The following is a 20,577-nucleotide window of genomic DNA, read 5'->3' as shown; positions in this document are numbered from 1 at the left end:
GCATCTGAAGGCAGCGGAGGCTCTGGACTTGCAAGCTAAAATCAAATTAAGTGTCTACAAGCTCATGTACATTAAATTCTAGGCTCCTCAAATCAACTACATTTCACTTGTGATAACACAAAAATTCCAATGTATTACATCCTGCACTGATGTCACCAGATATAAAATTATGCAAGCATTAGGCATTTGAGTATAACGTGTAGTCACTCTTTGTTGAGGGGATTAATTTTATAGTAGTAAAAACATAAACCCCCATCTTACCTCTGAATTCACCAAATAACTCCTTCCCATCCACAAAGCACCCGGTAGTACTAAAAGCAGTTTAGTCTGTGCCTCAAATTTCCAAACCTAGATCAGTACCTGTCAACATGCTATCTCTTTTCAAGTCAACAGCTACATCTGAGTATCAAAAAGCATCCAGAAGTACACAAAGCAGCAGCTGAGGATTATTTATTTACGCTGATGAAGCTATACTACAGGCTTCCCTGTATTCTAGCAGCTCTGGATCAGCATCGGTCCTTGTCAGCTTTGTCGTGATTAAAGATAAATCTTTACTTTTTTTTTTTTTTTAAATAGTTTGGGGGGGTTGGGAGTTGTTTTGTTTGGGTTTGGGGGAGGGTTGTGTTTTAAAGTGTATTTTGGTTGGTTAGTTAATTTTATGTGAGGTAACTTGATATTCCCACTGCATGAACAACTATGTTTCTTACTAGAAGACACTTCAAAAGGGACTATTTGATTTCAACTTGCAGGGATGGTAACATTGTTTATGCACAAACTCATTCATCACTGAAAATTTCAAACAAGTTTAGAAGAGTCAGGTATCATTTTGAAAAGTGAACGGTTTTGTTGATTTAGTGCCCCATATTTTTTAATTTCTAGTATTCTTTCCTCAAATCATCACTAGAAGAAACTTTTCAAGAGTACTACAAAAGTAGCTAGGAGAAAAAAAAGCCTATCTAAACCACTGATTTGCTCAGAATTCTAAAGTTGACATTTCTTCCAGAACTACCACCATTGACAACATTGTACATAACAAGGTCTACTTGACATTTAACCTTTGCACAGAAATCCTGTGAATCAGATTTTTCAGACAATGTTCAGCCTCAACTGACTTATTTCTTCCTCCTCATTGTCTCAAGATAGAAAAATGATCCAGAACTTTCATGTTCTTTTTTGACAAAACAATTCCAGGAGCTGAATAACAGATTTTCTTCTTAAACTACCTGACGTCCTTTCCTTCAGCTGGTGAGCAGAAAGAAATTCTAGCTGGTCCTCTAAAGAGAACGGGTCTTTTTATTCCGAGAAGTCCCCAAACCAAAGCTTGGCCTGGGCCCAAAGGCTTAAAACTAGAATTCCAGAGAAGGCCTCGATTTGGACTGGCACCAACAAGTACTCCAGTCTGAATCAGCCTGCGATCTGCTTGCTTCCTCAGCACACACAGCTAAGATTACTTTGTTCTTAAAAAGCAAACTAACACCTTACAGAACAAGTACACAGAAGAGTCCAGTTCTAGGCTCCCCAGAACAAGAGAGCCATGGACATACTGGAGAGAGTCCTGCAATGGGCCACAAAGATGATGAAGACACTGGAGCATCCCTCCTATGAGGAGAGGCTGAGAGAGCTGGGACTGTCGTCCTGGAGAAGAGAAGGCTCAGGGGGATCTCATCAATGTATACAAATACCTGAAGGGAGAGTGCAAAGAGGAGGGAGCCAGGCTCTCCTCAGTGGTGCCCAGGCAAGGGCCAGGGCCAGAGGCTGTGGGCACAAACTGAAACACAGGAGGTTCCCTCTGAACATCAGGAAACACTTTGTCACTGTGAGGGTGACCGAGCACTGGCACAGGTTGCCCAGGGAGGCTGTGGAGTCTCCATCCTTAGCAATACTCAAAAGCAGTTTGGACACAGCCCTGGGCAACCAGCTCTAGGTGGCCCTGCTTGAGCAGAGGGTTGGACCAAATGACCTCCAGAGGTCCCTTCCAGCCTCAGCCAGCCTGTGATTGTGTGAGAGAACCACGGCACCCCTTCGCACCACATGCCTCGGAGAGATCTTTCCTGCTGCTTTTTTTTCTGGGCATTCACCAGTAGCCCCAAGGCAACACCACTACCTTAAACAGAGCACTACTCACAGAATGGAGAGGTTAGTTTCACCAGTCGAAGGTGTTGGATCCAGACAGAGTTTTCAACAAAGGCTCTTGATTTCTTTCTCATTTTTCCCCTCACTTGAACTGCCCGAGTCTCCAAACCAGGCAGCAACCTCTGCACACATGCAGAAGACAGTATCTGGATTCCTCATTCCTCCTCTCAGATCTGATTCACTGGGCACAGATGAGGAGATGACAAACTGTTCTAACAGACACGGTAATGCATCCTTACGCCAACAAAGAATCCCATCCCCCACCCCTGCAGTCAGATTAAGGTTTTTATTTTCTTAATGCTTCTGCAGCAAAGCTGCTATTTCTCTCAACCAGTCACAATGGGAGTGCAGTAGAAGGCAACCTCAGATACAGATGTTGCATTTCTCTGACCAAACCTTTGTGCTCCAGAACAGCTTTCTTCATAAACCCCCTTCAGAGCTTCTGCTCAACTTTCTGAAGACCATCTAGTAAACTTTTTTCCAAAGCAGAGTCCATTGCACCAATGAAATTCTGGCCCTTCCTTAGTACAAGAAATCTTGTCTATAATGTTAACCAAGTTGGTTTTTAAGGATTCTAAGACTGTTAATTTATTGGGTGTTTAATATTACAGTAAGTCTCTATTTTGAGATAATACATGCTCACTTTCATTGTCATGAAAAGAACTTTAAGGACCCTTACAGAAAAATAAAAATAAAAAAAAAGTCCCATAGCTTTCTCGTGATGCAATACCTACCACTATTGAGTAGACTATTAAATTTAGGATACTAAGTTCATCAGTGCCTCTGGACTAAGACAGAACATAAGCCTCCCTTCACAAACCAATCTATCCTCTAAATTAAGGTCTAAAGTAAGTTACATGGTCAGAATTATTGGAGTATCTTCTCATCTTTAGATGTAAGTTATTTCAAAAATATCTCAATGAGAAAGGCATTGTGTAATACATAGACTACCTGTGCAACTTTATGCCTTTTCTGCCTTGCATAATTAATGCTTTTCATGGACAACCTAAGGGGGGTAAGGGAGAATGAATTTGTCTTTACCCTCTTCCAAATGAAGGAGTTTTGCCTTCAGTATCTAAGTCAAGTGAGACTTGAGATCATTCAACCTCAAAATCAAAAATAAGCACCAGCTAAGGAAGGAAGTTTTACATACATTTTTACTATATAGTATTTTTTAAGATCACTGCACTAGTTAAGTTCTTCAACCACCATCAGAAATTTCAGGTCTAAATAAGAGCTTCCTGGACACCAGCACTGAAGACATTACACTTCTTTACCTCCATAAAGAGCCACTGGCACCAAATCACCTCTAACAGTTACAGAAATTCTCAGATAAAAGCAATATAGGTAATACCTTTCTCAGAAGGACACAATCAAGCTTCTTGCTATCTGGAAAACTGAACTCCCCTTATTTGCTTCAATGACTTACCAGTAATTTTTCTCTACTATTTTCAAAGCAAACATGCATGAATTTGGCAGAATCTTAAAGCTACCTCAAAAACACAAATATCTGGTTAAACTGCCAAATTCGCAAATTGTTGAGCTTGCATATACATGCATATATCTAATTGTTATCTAATCTCAGGCACATGCTACTCACAAGTGACCACTCAGTCCAATAACCGTATATGCTTAAAAGTAACTTGAACATCTACACCTATGCAATAGAAAACACAGTTGACGTTAAAGGTCTAGTTTTCAAAATTAGTAATTACAGACCCTTTTGAAACATTTGCATAGAAGCACAATGCATCGTAACCAAACAACTTTAAGTAGGATATACAGTTTTAAGTTTATTGCACAAGACCTTCAATACAGGGAAAAAAATCATTATGGAGTCCTGAAATTCCCAAGTTTAAATTCAGGTGTAATGAGTTCTGCTTCCATTGGTATACAAATATGTGATCCTGATTGAGTATTAAAGGGCATGAGTAGGAGGAAGAGAGGAAAGGGAAGGGATGCTGTGGTATTCTGTGCTTCATGAGAGCTGCTGCCACCAGAGACTGAAAACCCAATCCAGCATCACCCTGCATCTGACATTTGCTGTATTAGAAACAACTATTTTTGAAGCATTTACTCCTCTATTTTAAACATAATTATCCTTATCCAGTGGGATAGAAAAAGGTCCAGAAAATAATAAAGAAATAAGGTGCAGCTAACAAGAATGGTTTAATGTTGTTGAATGGTTAAATGTATTTTTGTTCACACAAAAATTCAGCTGTCCTGTATTTTCCCCCTCACATTTCCTTTCTGAACGAGAGGCTTACTGACATTTAAAATTCAAGTAAGTTTAATGGTATTTATTAATAGAAACTTTAGTAGTATAGTCTCTGAATCTTCACAGCCACAGAAATGTCTGTCATACCCACTAAGTCTTCTTAGCAGTATTGGACTTGCCAGAAATAACACATAGTTTTCTTACTAGTGTTTTGTATCCAATCAAAAAGGCTTTTACATGCACTTTGCTGAAATAAAATTAGCACCTTTATCAAAAAGATCTTATTCTCCTCCAATTTTTATTTCCTTTAGGAAAGGTAAGTGGTACATACCATAAACTAAAATAACTTCTTCAGGGTTGAGTATCAGGTTTTCCCCCCAAGCAAAGAGAAAGTTCAACAGTTCAGAGACTGACTGAATAAGCAATACTGTTCGCATCAAGTTCCTCCAAGATGAGACGTGTTAGGATGACATTCATTGTCAACACGATTTTTCCTTTAAAATCTTGAGTGTCAGTTCTCACCTCCCTGCTCTCACTCCTCCATTCATAACAATTTGCTTCTTCCAAATTCCTTATGTATACAATTTCACATTCCTTAACAGAAAGATCAAGCCTTATCCATGTTTGCAGCTTTTCTGTACCCATCAGCTCTAAAAGATCCCAGTCCTCACTCATCCCTTCAGCATTACATATCACTTTTTAATTCCTACTTCCCTAAAGCAAGCCATCAACTGTCTCTTTCTACACAAACGCTGCAGCTGAAATCTCACAGTTAATGACGTTCCAAATACTCCATTCATCGCACATGGAGAAGCTGCTTTGCAGAAAAGCACACAAGCCCTCTGAGCACAGTGCCTATGAAAGGATACACTAATCAGAAATGAAAATACCAAATCAAAATGAATACTACGTAATCCTCCCAGTAACTGTATTCTTGGAAAAACACTATGTTAAAAACATTGTAATAATATAGCATAGAGTGCACCTATCCATCTCTTTTATGGAGCTGAGGTTCACAGAAAGTAGAGATCAGGATTGGAAAGATAAAGTTGGCATCATGTTAAAATCAAGAACAAGTCTTCTCTAAAAAAAAAAAAAAAAAAAGAACGAACATCAGCGAGTTTGAGATCAAAGACTTGTTAGGAGATCCACGCATTGTCTTTATGATATACTTATTTTGCTCCACATCTGAAAAGCTGAATTTCTGCAAGAGTTTTAGAACTCAAGAGCTCTAGCAGGTACCTGAAGTTAACATATAAAGCCCAAGACTATATTGAGATATGATGATTTCAGCCTTCAAGTACACAAACCTATTTTATACGTCCAAATCAAAAAGTAGAACTGCACAGAACAACCTGGGCATCACTCAGATTTCATCCTGTTTTCCCATATCTCCAGTTTCTTCCGTACAGCATTAATTTCGACATTGGGGAAACAACTTTTGCTGCATTATTTGGTATATTTAAACATTGTCGTTATCTGCCTATTTGATAAGGGCATTTTATTGACAGCTAGGCAAAAGCAGACCAAATCTGGTATGCCAAACATTCTCTTAATTGCTTATTATCCTTAAGTGTCAGCTTAATTTAATATAGGGTAGAAAGCATTGTTTTGTCACTGAGATAATTTATCATTAACATATCATTGAATAAGACACCACATATCCCTCCAGCAGTACTACTGATCTGTATACAACGTGCTCATCACCACTTGAAGAGACTGCTTCCAATTATGCATAATACTAAAACTGCATTGAAAACTGCTTTTGGTAAGATTGCTGGTGTAAGAGACAGACTTATCATCCCCATGGTCTTCCTTCCCCAACATAAATGTATTTGGGAGGCCAGAGGCATCACATTAAGTCATGTGGCTAGTCTGAAGTCAAAACAACCTCAACAATGCACAAGACAGTATTCAGCAAGGATGCTACTGTCAAGCAGAAAATAGCAAAAACTGAAGCCAAATAATCAAGATATATATTATGTGCCTTATACTGCAGTGAAAAGCTGGTTGCCAAATAAGTTTTCAGTCCAGCCAACCACACTGTACTTGTTGGTTCAGCAAACTAAATCTAACAGAATGAACGTATGAGATGTCAAATGCTGACAAGATAGCTTGCTTCATTCTGTGATGAAAACTAGCTTGGCTAGCCACATCTGCTTAATGGTTTTTTTACGACTCAGCTAAGCTATTTAATCTGTCAGTTGGCTGAAAACCTCTGACTTCTGTTTCCAATGAAGAGCAATCTGAAAATTTAACATATACCACGCTATCCTACTGACATGCTGTTTTCAGTCCTCTTTCATCAGTATGATCCTAAGAATATTTATAAAGCAGAGAAGACAAGCATATTTTAGAAATATGATCTAATAAATCTCATTTAAAGATGGGAAATGCCTTTTTTTTTTTTTTTTAAGTCTAGCAATACATTGTTGATGGTAAAAATGGATGGAACTGTTAAACAGTAGCCACAATAACAAGTTAGAAAATGTATACAGCCTCAGAAGTATTAGCAGTTCACTTTTATCTGCTAGTGCAAGTAACAACTGGATGATTTGCATCGCTGCTCAGTACATTCCGCTGCAGAGATGTACAGTCAGAAGCAACATTTGCTTGTACAGATCACCCACCAAGAACTGCTAGTTTGAATTCATTCTTTCCTATCTCCAGGTTCTACACGGCAAGCCTAGCCAATGGAAAGCAGCTTCAGTATTTTTTCAGCACTGGAAAACTTCAGTATTTATTCATGAGCAAGTGATGACAGTAAGATCACATTAGTTACCAATGCTGAACGATGCTTTAAGCAAAACATTTTGTTGACAACCCTGTTCAAAAAATCCTGCTGGGGTGCTCTATCAAAGAGCTTTGAGAGATAGCTTAGGAAAGAAAGTGGGTCTTCTTTTCTTTAAAGCCACACATCTGAACAGAGTATTCCACAAGTACTATAATACTGGTAAGAATCCTATGTTCACCAGGTCAGCCTAAGAGATTTTTCAGATCATAAAGCCCAGAAACTCCAACAGCTAAGCAACACGCCAACCTGTCAAACTTACAGAAGTAAATATTTTTAAAAAGTCTTTTATAGAAAAAAAAAATACTATCCCACCTAAACTCCTTCTTTAAAAAAAAAAATACAATTTCATTCCAAACATCACAATGCTCAACAAAGAGTTACAGTGCATTCAAAGAAGGAAGAAAAGGTAAAAAGGTAAAAGTAAACCTGCAATCACTAGCCTTTTATTTCATGATTTAAACAGTGTGTGAGCAGGAACACAGGAGTTCAGTGATAAAATGAACAGCATTTATGACAGTAGGAAAGACAGCAAGGGCAAAACATGGCTGAAACAGGAAGATGATCTTCAGCACAAGACTGTATGGGAGAGGGATGGGGATTTTGCCTCATGCATCAAGCTAACAGAAAAGGATCACAAACCTGACATGAATGTTAAGTCGACATGAATGGTAGGTCACTATTTTCGCCTTCTAAAATAGTGATGGAAGACCTTATCCAGAATAAGATTAAGCCAGCACACCAGTTCACACCATCACTTCTTTCACCTCCTTAAAATTCTGCAGAATATGCTGTTGCGGTAAAAGTACCTTGAATATTAGTGAATACCATCCTATTATGTATTTGGTTAACCCGAATGAATTAAAGAATCTGAGAAATATTTTCCAACTCATCTCAATGACATTAGTCATAAGTGAATTAAGAAAAAAAACTTCTGAAGGGGAAGGGGGAAGGGCAGGGTCGCCAGTCACTGCAAAAGAAACATTTATTCGTGTCATTAAAATATCTAAATCCCTTTCATGCTCCTTCAATATGAAAAATATTTTAAAATATCTATATCCTTCTTCCACTCTTCCCAGGAAAGACTTGGTCCCTGGAGAAGTGTTAACATATATTGGATGTTCATTACATGTGTACGTGCTGGCGTCTTGTGGAAAGCTGTCAGTATTCAGGTGGACCCTGAACTATGCATATTGGGTCTTCTATTGCATATTCCGTGACCCACAGTTAAATAAAGAGTAATTTAATTTTAGAGCCCTCGTTTTATTAAGGAAAGATATTTGTCTCTGAATTACAGCGACAGCATTTGTTACTCTGACAACACATAGCTATGACAAGACAGCGTTCTGACAAGCAGTTTAAAAAAGTTAGACAAGCCCGTACGTAGCATTAGCAAGAGTGAAAAACAAATGACAGATCAGCTTCCAGTATCAGGAACCCCAGCACCAAAAACTCTCTACTTACACAGGGTTAAGTGCTTACCAAAACATTCCCCTTGGAGATAACAAAACCACATGGAAAACAAATGCATACCACGAATAAGAGACCCAAGAGAGAAGCTCCGAAAATCTTGCTGAGGCTGTTTAAGATGTTACCTAGGTACAGCCAGGCCAAACAACTGTACCGCTCGCTCGCTCTCTCTCGGTCTCAGCTGCCTCAGTTCACCGTCCAACACCTTCACACAAATCTACGTTCAGCAGCTTAAATTAAGCTAATGCGCCCAGTTGTGAACCGGCAGGAACGACTACCACGTGCTGGCAGAGCACGGACAGCAGGGACAAATAACATATGAAAACATTCCTGCCAGACTTGCCGGCACTCATCTTTCGTTCTGTACGATACAGGCAACAACAACAACAACAACAACAAAAGTGTTTTGGTCGTAAAGCGTGCAGAGACAGTAGCAAGAGGAAAAAATCACTTGCGCACCCCTACTTTCGCACGCGCGGAGGCGCTTCAGCCAGGTAAGGGCCGGGCGCCAGCTGCACCGCGCTACAGGTGGAGGAGGCGGAGGGAAGCAGGCCGGCCCCTCCACCCAGCCCCAGCCGGGCCGCAGCGAGGCGGGGGCCGCTGCTTCCCGCAGCGCCCCGGCCGCCCCGCATCGCCTCACGCCCGGGGAGAGGAGGAGGAAGAGGAGAAGTTCGCGGCGGGGAGGGCGGGAGCGCCCAGCCGTGCTCGCCGGGCGCCGCATCCCATGGCGCCCTCCGCCCGCGTTGCCGCCGCCGGGAGCGTCCCCGCCCCGCCTGCGGCGGCACCCGCGCCCGCACCTCACCCCGCCCGCAGCGGCCGCCGGGGGAGGCGAAGCACCGCAAGCCGACCGGGGTGCCCCCTCCCGCCGCCGCGACAGCCCGGGGGGGATGAAAGGGCCCGTCTCCTCCTCCGGGGACACCGCCCGCCCCCCCCCGCCCCGAGAGGCCCCGGCGGAGGCTCCCCCCCGCCCGCAGCCTCGCCCGGGCCCCTCCCGGGCCTCCCCCCGCACTCACCAGCAGGACGGAGCCGCGCACCACCTCGGAGACGCTCTGCCGCAGCTCGGCCGCCGTGCCGGGCTTGCTCAGCGCCCGCGTGAACTTCCGAGTCTCCGGGGCCACCAGTGCCATGGCTGCCTCCGCGCTCCTCCGGCCCGGGCCCCCGCTGCCCTCACGGCCCGGCCGCCGGGCGGCCCCTCACACGGCGGCGGCTGGGGGGGGGGGCGGGGGGCGGCCGTCGGGAGGCGGGCAGGGCGCGAGCCACGCCGGCGAGTGCCGCAGCCGGCGCCGCTCCTGGCAGGTAGCCCCTCCCCCGCCGCGCCCCCACCTCCACGCAGAGGGACGGACGGACGGACAGGGGCGCGGGGCGCCGCCACCGCCGATTGGCGCGGCCGCGAGCGGGGCAAAGGGGCGGGGCCGCGGGCGCGGCACGCCGAGGCCCCGCCCCCACCACCTGTTCCCGCGGCGCCTTTCTGATTGGGCGCCTGGTTACCTGCCCGGCTGCGACTCCCCACCCTCATTGGCTCAGCGGCGGACCCGGGGCCAAGGTGAGGGGCGGGGTCGGCTAGGGCCGGAAGTTCCCGCCCTTGCCGGGCAGGCCCCGCCCCCCGCGGGGCGGGCTGTGGTGAGCGGCGGCGGCAACGGCGGCGGGCCTCAGGCTGCGGGGCAAAGCGCAGCCAGAGGACGCCGGAGCGGGGGACGCCGGAGCGGAGGACGTAGCCGCTGCTTCCCGACGGCCGGGGGTGAAGCGCTGCGGTGTGCCCGGGCGGGCGGGGCGGCCGTGCCCTGCCTGCCTGGGCTCTGCGCCAACGGCTCCCGCTGGCGTTTGTACCTACCTCTGTGTGTGCACGCACGTACGTACGCACGCGGGTCTGTGTAAGCACGTGACGCAGTCAGAAAGTCGCGTGGTGGTTGGCGAAGCTGCGGCCGTCGCAGCTCGGGACAAGCGTGTTCGCCACCGTGCTGGTCGTGGGCCATCATCCATCCTCATGGAGTTTCGTTTTTGAGGTTGTCCTTTATACGCAAATAGTTTCTATTTGTAGTTTTTCTTCTCGCAAATAGTTTTCTGTTTGTAGGCAAAGTTGCACAGTGCTGAGTTGCGTAAAAGCGTGCTTTTTTTTTTTTAAATTGCTGTGAATTCCCGCCGAGAGCCCAGTTAGTAGTACTGATAAACTCGGAGGGTAGGCAGGCATCGGGCGCCTCATGGCTACGTTTAAATGCTCGGAGCGTTTGAGAGCGTGAGGGCTTGCACGCCTTTATCTTTTTAGGCACCTTTTTATATAAACTAAAAAGACTTTTCTAAACTGAACTGTATACGGCTTACCGCTGATGGAGGGAGCAACTGAGTCCTGTGGATGAGGCGCGGGGCGGGGGGGGCTTTCAGGTGGGGAAAGAAAAGAAAAGGTCACAAAGTGATTGTGTCTGAGGCTACGTACTCAAGAAATGCCTGCCAGAGGAAGGGCCTACTTTTTTGGATGCTTCACAAATACATCTGTAACTAATTAGATTCCAAATAATTGAGGCAATTCTTTCAGAAGGATGGAGGGTAAAAAGTCCAAATACACAAATGTATAGATTACACCGAGGGAGTTTTTGTCGGCGAAGGATCTTTCTGCTGATACTTTGTAGGCCTGTATCTAAGGCTTACTTATTCAAATGCGTGACCTATGTTTTTTTAGTAGGATGTCTGTCACAACTTGAGTGTCCGTATTACTTTATACCTTTGTTAAGAAAGACAATCCGCAGAGAGGTAGACTCATCAGGCTCATTAAAGATACCTAGAGTTCCTGATTTCACAAATCCAAGAGCTGGTATGTTTATGAGTCAATGTTTAGACTGATAAATCAGAAAATTGGATACTAGTGAGACAGATTATCTGAATGAAGAACTGGATGAGCAGCTATGTAAACATCTAGCTAGGGTAACTAGAATGAGCTATCTTAGGATCATCTTTTTTATTTTTTTTATCTCAATCTGTAGGGTATGTCTAGATCTCAAACCTCCACAAGTAAACATGCCCTAGATTTTGTATAAATAATAGATGACGATTTTCTAAAATAAAATCATGTCATGTTCAAAGCACTCAGGTGCTTTGAATTCTGACAAAAAAAAAGATGACTAATCTACTGAATTTATGGTTGCTTAAATGTAAAATGGCATAATTTAACTATATTTAATATATATAAGTATTTCCCATGTATATTATGCAGCTTTGCTGGGAAAGGGACAGTGTTCCAAGTCTGAAGAAAACTCTGAATGATACTTGTATAGGTAGAGATACACAGGAAAAATACATCAAATAGGTAAATGGTGCTTTATTTAGGAAAACTGTATAGAATGCCCAAAAGATGACATTACCACAATCACCAAAGTTTCTTTTCAGCTGAATGCATTCAGTTAAAGAAAATGAAAGTGGCAATTAAAATGTGTATAAAACGAAAGGAAAAATATGGAAGGTGATAAGCAGAAATGGTAAGTTAGCAGCTGTGAAACAATGAGAGTAATAGTAGCCAAATATGTGAATGAAAAGTCTTGGCTCATTGCCTAAAGGACAAGGGGAATACGTTTTTTAAAATGTCAGGATCAAGAAAGAAGAAATCTTGGCAGTGGCATGGTTTCCCTGCTACTTTGAAATATTTCAATTTTCAGTAACAATGCCGATGTAGAAAAGCATTTCTTTATTTGATAGAAACCTGGATAACTCAGTAATACCTTATGGATATAATTGCACATGTTTTATCCAGTCGTTACTTAGAAAGGATGCTAAATATCAACAGGTACAGGTAAAAACTTTTAAACTTTCAGGACCAGCTAAGTCATGTCCCAGAATTTTATGGGATTCTGAATCATTCATGGTGATAATCAGCCTATCTATGTTCATTCCAGAAATGAAGGAGAGAAACTGATTTGGTGCCCATTAGAAATGTAAAGGAAAAGGTTATTTGAGCTAAAATAACATGAGGAGAACCTTTGGCAAAATCATGAAAGTCAAACATAAGAATCACATGTAGGAATTAAAGAATTATTGAGTTTCTAATATCAGCAGGATTGGCTGGAATTTAGGCCTGTTTAATGGGATTAGTATTTCACCTGACAAAAGTAACAGTATAATTTTGAGCTTCTATGAAGACATGCAATATTCTATTTGGTGCCAATATTCTATTTTAAAATATTTTTATACAAAACCTGCAACATCTATGTATCTGAACAAAAAAAAATTACTCAGCAGATCTGAAAAGTAATTATTGTATCTTGAAAATCATCATTGAATGGAAACCTGTTTAGCAAAGTACAACAACAATTTGGTTTTATTCCAGTCCTATTCATAATCTTGATTAACTTACATAAAGAAAACACAAAATAATCACTAATAATATAGATGCAGCCGTAAATATTTATAGGGAGATGTTAATTCTGAAGCAGAGACTGCTTTTTTTTGGGGGGGAAAGGGGTGGAATGGGACTTACTGAATTGTTTATACAGATGAGTGGAAAGGCATCTAAGTACAAAGAATATGAAGTCAAATTATAGAGATGTTATAGTGTGGTTATGAACAACTCAAAAAGGTTAATGCTTATGGTACAAATCTTGGATGTAAAAGAAGAGGAATATTAAGAAGTAGTAATAACATTGCTATACATGGCATTCATCAAACTATTACTGAAATAGTGGTATTGCATTTTAACACAAGTAATTGACAAATGGGAAAAGCCAGGAGACTCCACCTTGCAATGAGAGACTGAAGAAGCATCTGTTTAGCTTACACAAAAGCTTGATCGTAACCTACTAGGATTTGCAAGAGAAGAAAATTTCAAATATTAAAAGGCTCTTTAGTCTGTCAGATAAGATGACAGTGAGAACGAGTAACTGGCAGGTGAAATTATACTAAGTTAGAATAAGTGTAAGGTCCTTTTAGCCACAAGAGGAGTTGTTTGGTGTAATACCCCTAAGGACCCACTAAACTCTATCTCCCAAATTCTAAATTAAGATTCAATATCTTTTATAAGTCCTGGGCTCACCCAGGACTTTGAGTCACCCCTCAAATTTGGACTCAAAGCAAAATTAACATTATAAAATTTCTTGGCTTATGTTGCTATGGAGGTCAAGCTAGATAGTCACAGTAACCTTTCTAGTCTGCAAATCCATTCTGTTAGGAAAAGAGCCGACGAGCTAATGGCCACCAAATCATAACAAATTGTGTGGTTGGAGTAAGTGCTAAAAGAATAGAGGAAGCAAGGGAGTACTCAGACAGTCTGGAGGTTTTACAGATAATAAACAACTTAGAACTGGATCTTAAAATCCAGAGAAGATGCTTTCCTTTTTGTATGCTTTCAAATGCAGAAGCATAGCAAGCTACGTTTTGGTAGCATTTTATCAGCATTTTCATTTAAAATGAGCTACTACTTCTGTATACTTGTAAAAATTAAAGTAAAACAATACCACTGATGGATGGCTTTCTTAGCATCTTCAAACATACTAAGCCATTCAATGATGTGCTGGAGCAGGTTCGTTTGAGCTCCTTTTTAAAATTCTCCCAATGCCCAAAAGGAATAATGGAGTGTTTTTTCTGCATCTGGCTAAGACTGACTTTTTCCCAGACACAGCTGATCTATCCTTCCAAATACTATGCAAGCAGCGCACACAGATATTTCTGAATAGCAGCTTTTAGTTCTTTTTTTTTTTTTTTCCCAGTGGAATATAACAGTATGCCAAAGTTTATGTACAGAAATGTACAAATATTTACAAATTACTTTGATTATGCAGCACTGATATACCCCATGAAGTACATAATATGCATTCATAAGACAGCATAATTTTTTATTAGACAGTGTCCCCAGGTCTACAAAGTCTTTTATTCATCTTGCATTCAAATACCTGAAACAGGCTATTTAGTGTAAGGTAGAGGAAATGTGGATTTCCACTGAGCGGGTACACCATGAATTACTTTGATGTTGTTTCATTTGATTATATTAGTAAGAAAGAGCACATATGTGTATGTGTGTCTCTGTTGCTCACAAATGGAAATGCAAAATATGTTCTGTTTTATTCCTTATCTGGGAATCTGGGTGTGTCATGAGGTGAAGGGCAGGAAGATTTAGTGTAAGTTTCTCAATAACTTCCAGCATGTTACTTTTCATAAAACTACATGCATTACCTGCTTCACAGAATGATGTAATCAGTTTCAGTGTAACTGTTTTAGGCTTAATTATTGTAACCCTGCCAACAGAAACTTGGGGAAAGACCAAGTGCATGCTCTGTAATCTTTCTACCCATTCAGGTGCAATTCTAAAAGCTCGTTTTTCCAATTCTATTTCTCATGTTCAGCGGAGGTATTGCAGGATTAATATAAGCAACTAAATTTTTCTCTGCATTGATGCACGACATGATATAGCTTCTTTTTTTTTAAAAGCAGAGGCGATGTTACCGCTCGTGCCCTGGCTAAGCTCCAACTAGGGTAACTGTAGTTCTACATAAATAAATTCCTGTGCACGTTCAGGAGGATACAGAATAATTCACTTCCTGTCTTTTCCACTGACTCATAAGTCAATTATGACACTTCTTTCAGTTTATCAGTCAAGTAACCAGTTTAATTCAGGCTTCAGGGATAATATTCCTTCTTCAGTGTTACTTGTAAGAGCTTACCCGTGAGTATTAGTAACATCTTTTGGTCACGTAATGTGAGCAGAATTCCACATAATTTTCTTCTCTTTTCAATGGTCAAATCAACAAATGTGTGATTGTAAACCTGATTGATAGGAATTTGATGCAGAACTTCTGAGTAGCTACTCTGAATTGGTTTTAGATTATTTAGGTTTGTCTAAACTCAGTTTAGATAGTTTGTGTTAAACTGAGGTAATGAAGGCTACGTTTAACAGAAGTAAAAATTAACTCAAATTTTTAAATTATTTAGAGTTTAACTCCTACAATTTTAAATGTTTATTTATTTTCACAGCTTTCATTGAACTGCTGTCTAGGGTTGCTGTGCATGTTTAAGAGGGGCCTCATGTCATGTCGTGACCACCAGCAGCAGCTTAAGTGTGTACCATGGGACACATCTTTCTTTTATTATCAGCATAAGGGTTGTTGTAGTCTTTAGAAGAGGATTTTTCTGCTCAGTAGTGATGGAGGTTTCCAGCTAAGCCAGACCATATGCTGATTCCCGGATTTCTTATCTGTAATCAGTCTTTCTTGGTGTTGTCAAAGATGTTTCCATGAAAACTGCAGGATGATTCTGGTACTTCAGTTCTTCAGCATTCAGGTACAATATTTATTATTATGACACTACGTCCCTTACTACACGAACCAGTAATATATTTCTTGCAGTGGTAATATTTGTGACCCCCCACCCTCTTTAAACTAAGAACAGCATGGAGAAGATGGCTGATAACCTCCTAACCCATGAAGGTACTGACAAGGTCTCCTGCAGGCACTGTAATTGAAAGTAGCCTTTATGACTACAAATCCTCCATTATAGACTTGGCTGCTCATTCCCTTAATTTGGCATAGCTCACATTTCTTTCATACTGAGTAGGTGACTGCCTTATACACGAAGACTTTGGATAAGTGTTCCTTGTTTCGAGGTCAGTTTAGATACAGTTCCAAGACACGAGCTGAGAAATAAGTAATAGGATGTGAGCTTTATTCAGCAAAGCGATCAAGCAGTGATTGTTTACACTGTATGTGAGTCCAAAAGCTCATAGTTCTTATCTCCATGGCAGAGTAACTGATGCAGCAGAGATCTTTGCTGGCACCAGGGAACAGTTTTCACCATATGCTGTTCACAAGAAAAGGAAAACAGATTTTTTTTTTTTTTTTTTTTTGTATAGTGCATGCTTGTCCAGTATCCATTACAGTAGTGTATTTAGGAGCTTGTTTCTCCAGTTTAAATATATACTCCAAAATACTAGGCTTTGGTTCCTATGCTTGCTTTCTTGCCAGTTCATCTGACTGTCATTTATAATAATCATAGCAGTTATACTGTCACAACTAAATGTCATATACTGTCATAAAATAAAATACAGTATTTTGTTGTATAGATATTTATATTTTTATACAATATGCAGCTAATAAAAATAACTGCATAATGGCTCGTTTCTACTGGCTACAGGTTTGGCAGATTTTGAAACTGCCTGCTCTCCTGTGGTTGACTGACTTAAAGTGAATCAGTGGAAGCAGTTTTTAAACTTTTTAAAGCTATTTTTAAATAGCTGCAGGGCAATCTTAAAACAAAACAAAAAACTGAAGGAAAACCAAAAAAGAATACATATCCAAAAACAAAAGAAATTATTTAAAGGATTTGAAAGTTTCCTGTCCCTTTATAATTTTTGCATATTTGTAGCCTATGATGGTATACCACAACAATAAGCCTTATTCACATGGGTAACCACAATGAAACTACTAGAAATAATCACATGAGGAACAGCTGCAAGAGTGAATTTGTGGATGTGGTGTAAATAAGAAAATTGTAAAACAGAATGCTGAAATTATCATGACTAGTACAGAACGAAAGGGCAGAAGTCAGACATCTTTCCAACAAATAAAGATAAATACTCCAAAATCAATCCTGGACTATATGACAGACTTTGGAATTTATAACCTGGTGCAATACTACCTAAAAGCAGTATCTCCTAATCAAAATAATAGTTCAAATGAGTATTTGAAACCTTTCAAATGTGACCAATGTGACTTTAGGATAAAACTCAGGTTTCTTAGAAGGGCAGTTGGAATGTGCTTAGCTATGGAGCACGACGGTCTTGGAGGAGGATCCCTGCGCATGAATCAATACAGACTGGCTCAAGATGCCTACTGTCTCCTATTTTCCTATGAAACATGATGAATGGAAGCTCATGAGCATTCGTCAGCTTTCCCTTGCAAGGACAAAGGAAAAAGGTCATTTTAGACTTGATTTCCTAGGTTTTCCTGATGTGCTGTTTAGTATGTATTGATGTTGTTTCAAAAAAAAAAAAAAAAAAAACAAACACAAAAGGAAAAGAAATTTACATTCAGAACTGGTCTTGCTTGCTGCAGAGGATTTACATCACTTAGCTTTTACACTTCTATCTTCCAAAAACAGTCCTTACATTTAATTTTAATTGCATCTGTGAACAAAATAAGTTGTCAACAAAAGGATCAAGTTATTGTGTATTTGCAAGCTACAGCTACCCTGCTACAGCTACCTTGTGTAGTATTATCTGTAGCAACTGTAACATCTAAGAGCCTTCCAGAAGCTTATTAAACAATGTGACTAACGTGGGTTTTTTTCTCATGGAAAAAAGTGTGTTTGCTGGAATGTTTTGATTTTTTTTCTGATAGTACGTATTCCATCCATTCATCCATCCACACATTATAGGTTTTTTTCTGCTAGACAAGAAAAATTCAGAGAAAGAAGCCTTCAAAACCTGTGGGCTAGAGTGGGGAAGTAACTGCAGGAGATCCCTGGAAGGCTCTGTCTCCTCCTCCACTGGAAGTCAAATCTCACATGTCAGAAGATTGAGTTGCCAAACACAGTTTTATTTTGGAGCCATGCTGTCCTTAGGTTCTCTCCTAAACATACCACAGCTGTCCTCTAAACTGACAAATCCTTCAGAAGCTAACATGGCTTATACTCCAAATATAAAAGCAGCTGTAAGGAGATGCGGGGCCACAGATTTACTGGCGCATTCCAGTGTCTGCAGCAGTGACAAATTGTCTGTAAACATCACATTTGCTATACAAACAACCATATAAACATATCTATTATTTTTGTATACATATTTTGTATTACATATGGAATAAGTAAGCAAACATAAAGCTATGTGTGTCATTTCTTTTGACGCAAATTTTGTTTCCATTTCTCAGCATGGTTGCTCAATCCTGTGATAACAGTGAGTAAAATCCAACTAAATACAAATGTGACTGCTTTCAACAAGCTTTGCATTTATTTTGCAAAGAAATCCATGATATGTTGGGTGGCGAAAAATAGGTCTTCAATCCTTATCGTCTTTTGGATCTATGTTCAGATAACAGACAGATAGGATCAAACAAACTGTCCTCTGTCCCTGTGGCTCGCTCAGCCAGCATTCCAGCCCTGGCCTTTCTCACTTTCTCAGGGTCATCTCCTTGCATCTTAATTTTAAGAAAAGGGGTCATCTGAGTCTGCAGAGCAGGGATCTGTTTGGGATACCATCTGTCTTGCAGTATCATCCCTAGATGCGTTGTTTGCTAAGCCTTAGTAAATCATGTTTCCATTTCTTCTTCAGTTTTTATATTATGTTCTAGTTATCTTCACTTGTAGTTTCTCATTGTCTGAATTACTTTTTAAGGAAAAATCCCCGCGTCTCTCTTCCAACTGAATCCATGCATTACCTTCTTTCCTTCTCTTCCTTTAGTTTGTGAAGTCTGCTTCAGTTTTGTTTGTTAGAGCAAGCACTGTTTTTATTGTTCTTATCACAAACTTGCCTGCTTACATTCTTCTTTGGATTACTGACCATGTAATTAGGAAGCCTGGAAAGGAATACAAAAAATGTCTTTAATCTGTTTTTTAAATTGGGCATATCCCTAATAAATTTAAAGGAGTGAGTCCTGTAACCTGTAAGGGTTGTTAGAAAATGCTGATTTAAGTAGATAATCCAGTATAAAGTAAAAGAACCAGACCAAAGAACAAATAATTGGAGGTTAGGATAAAAAAAAAAAATCACACAAATACCAAGACCATGTAACAGAAAAAGAAAAGAAACAATGTATTTATGCCAGCTCATTAAGTGATGTCCAGTTAGGACTAAGCATAAGAGGAATGGTGTACAGGAAATTCTGACTTCCAGTTAACAATTCTGCTGCAGCAGTTTTAACTTCTTGTAATTGTAACCTAAGAGTTTCCTGGAAACTCCTAGCACGGAAACACATTCAGCCTACTGAAAGGCACATTTCGCAAGCCAAACGCTTTACCTGCTGCTAAAATGAACTTGAAATCTGAATTTAGTCCATTTTTAAAAGTGTATCACACTGGGTTTTATAAAGCTGCAGTGAGCCAAGGTAAATGGTTATAGTACCTATACCCATGAGCTTAAAAAAGAGCAAATTTATCAAACAAAAAAAAATATATAATTTTGTCTGTGAAAAACTACTCTCCTATGTCACCTTCTCCTTCAAAAATTAACTATTCCCTTGTTACAAGTCTATATCGGTTTAGACTGAAAAGAGTGAATAACTCTGAAAGAGCAGCGTAAGCAGCTGTCCTAGAAAACTGAGACTCTGCCTTTCCACTCAAAAGCATATTTTGTTCCAGCAGCCAGAGGAGCTAACGAAACCTAACCGTCAGCTCCCTGAGCGCCGACACGGGGCTGCCCTGCAACAACATCATTCCTACCGGCTCTCCTTGGCCACCAGCTGCCATCACAGCATGTCTTCTCCAGCCAGATCTCCAGCCCCTGTAGCCTTTGCATAGGCTGAGCTTCTCTTAACCTGTACCTTGTATCAGTTCCAGGTGTGGCAACAGTGATGTAAGCTCTAGTGTGGAAAAGTCGATGAGGTCTGCGGCAGCCCATGGAAGAGGCACTGGGCTGTGCCAGACGTGGTACATCGGTGCAAAATGTAAAGGAAAAGCCTACTGTAATGGCTGGATACTGCAAAATCTGGACTTCAGATATTAGCTTCTACCACAGCCTATGTGAGCTGCCTCCATACAAACGGGCAACAAAGTCCCTTATAGCTGTGATTTTTATTATCATAAGAATATTTTTTGGGTGGCATAGAGTTGGCAGAATGGCCCCATCAAGCCCCTTCAGAATACACAGCAGCACAGAGACCATTTTGGCTACAGCAATAGCCGGGTGGTGTATGCTAGAGGGGGTGTCAGGTTGTTTGGGTTTACACTGAGTCCTGGAGATGTACCGCTGCAGTCTTGGGGAAGCTGCAAATTTCCAGTAACCTTGGGATCCCACCAAAGGCTTCGCATGCGACTCCCATGTGCTGAAGGCCTAAATGGCTTAAAT

At 41.0% G+C, this 20,577-nt stretch overlaps 1 protein-coding gene across 4 annotated transcripts in view; it reads right to left on the bottom strand.

The window, feature by feature from the left end:
- The window catches only part of DOCK9 (dedicator of cytokinesis 9), a 134,563-nt gene extending 124,714 nt beyond the window's left edge, over nucleotides 1–9,849 (bottom strand). For 3 of the 4 annotated variants that reach the window (XM_087755821.1, XM_087755825.1, XM_087755826.1), the window contains exon 1: nucleotides 9,626–9,846. In XM_087755821.1, the coding sequence (XP_087611947.1) occupies nucleotides 9,626–9,739 (114 nt within the window). In that variant the 5' untranslated portion in view covers nucleotides 9,740–9,846. Of the gene's footprint in view, nucleotides 1–9,625 lie in introns of all 4 variants that reach the window. The other variant, XM_087755815.1, reaches the window with a different exon arrangement.
- Nucleotides 9,850–20,577: the final 10,728 nt, after the last annotated feature.

The sequence above is a fragment of the Nipponia nippon genome, unplaced genomic scaffold (genome assembly GCF_047370975.1).
Source record: "Nipponia nippon isolate SJK-2023a ecotype South Korea unplaced genomic scaffold, ASM4737097v1 scaffold_2, whole genome shotgun sequence".
Taxonomy (NCBI): Eukaryota; Metazoa; Chordata; class Aves; order Pelecaniformes; family Threskiornithidae; genus Nipponia; species Nipponia nippon.
This window is presented reverse-complemented; position numbering and strand designations above follow the sequence as displayed.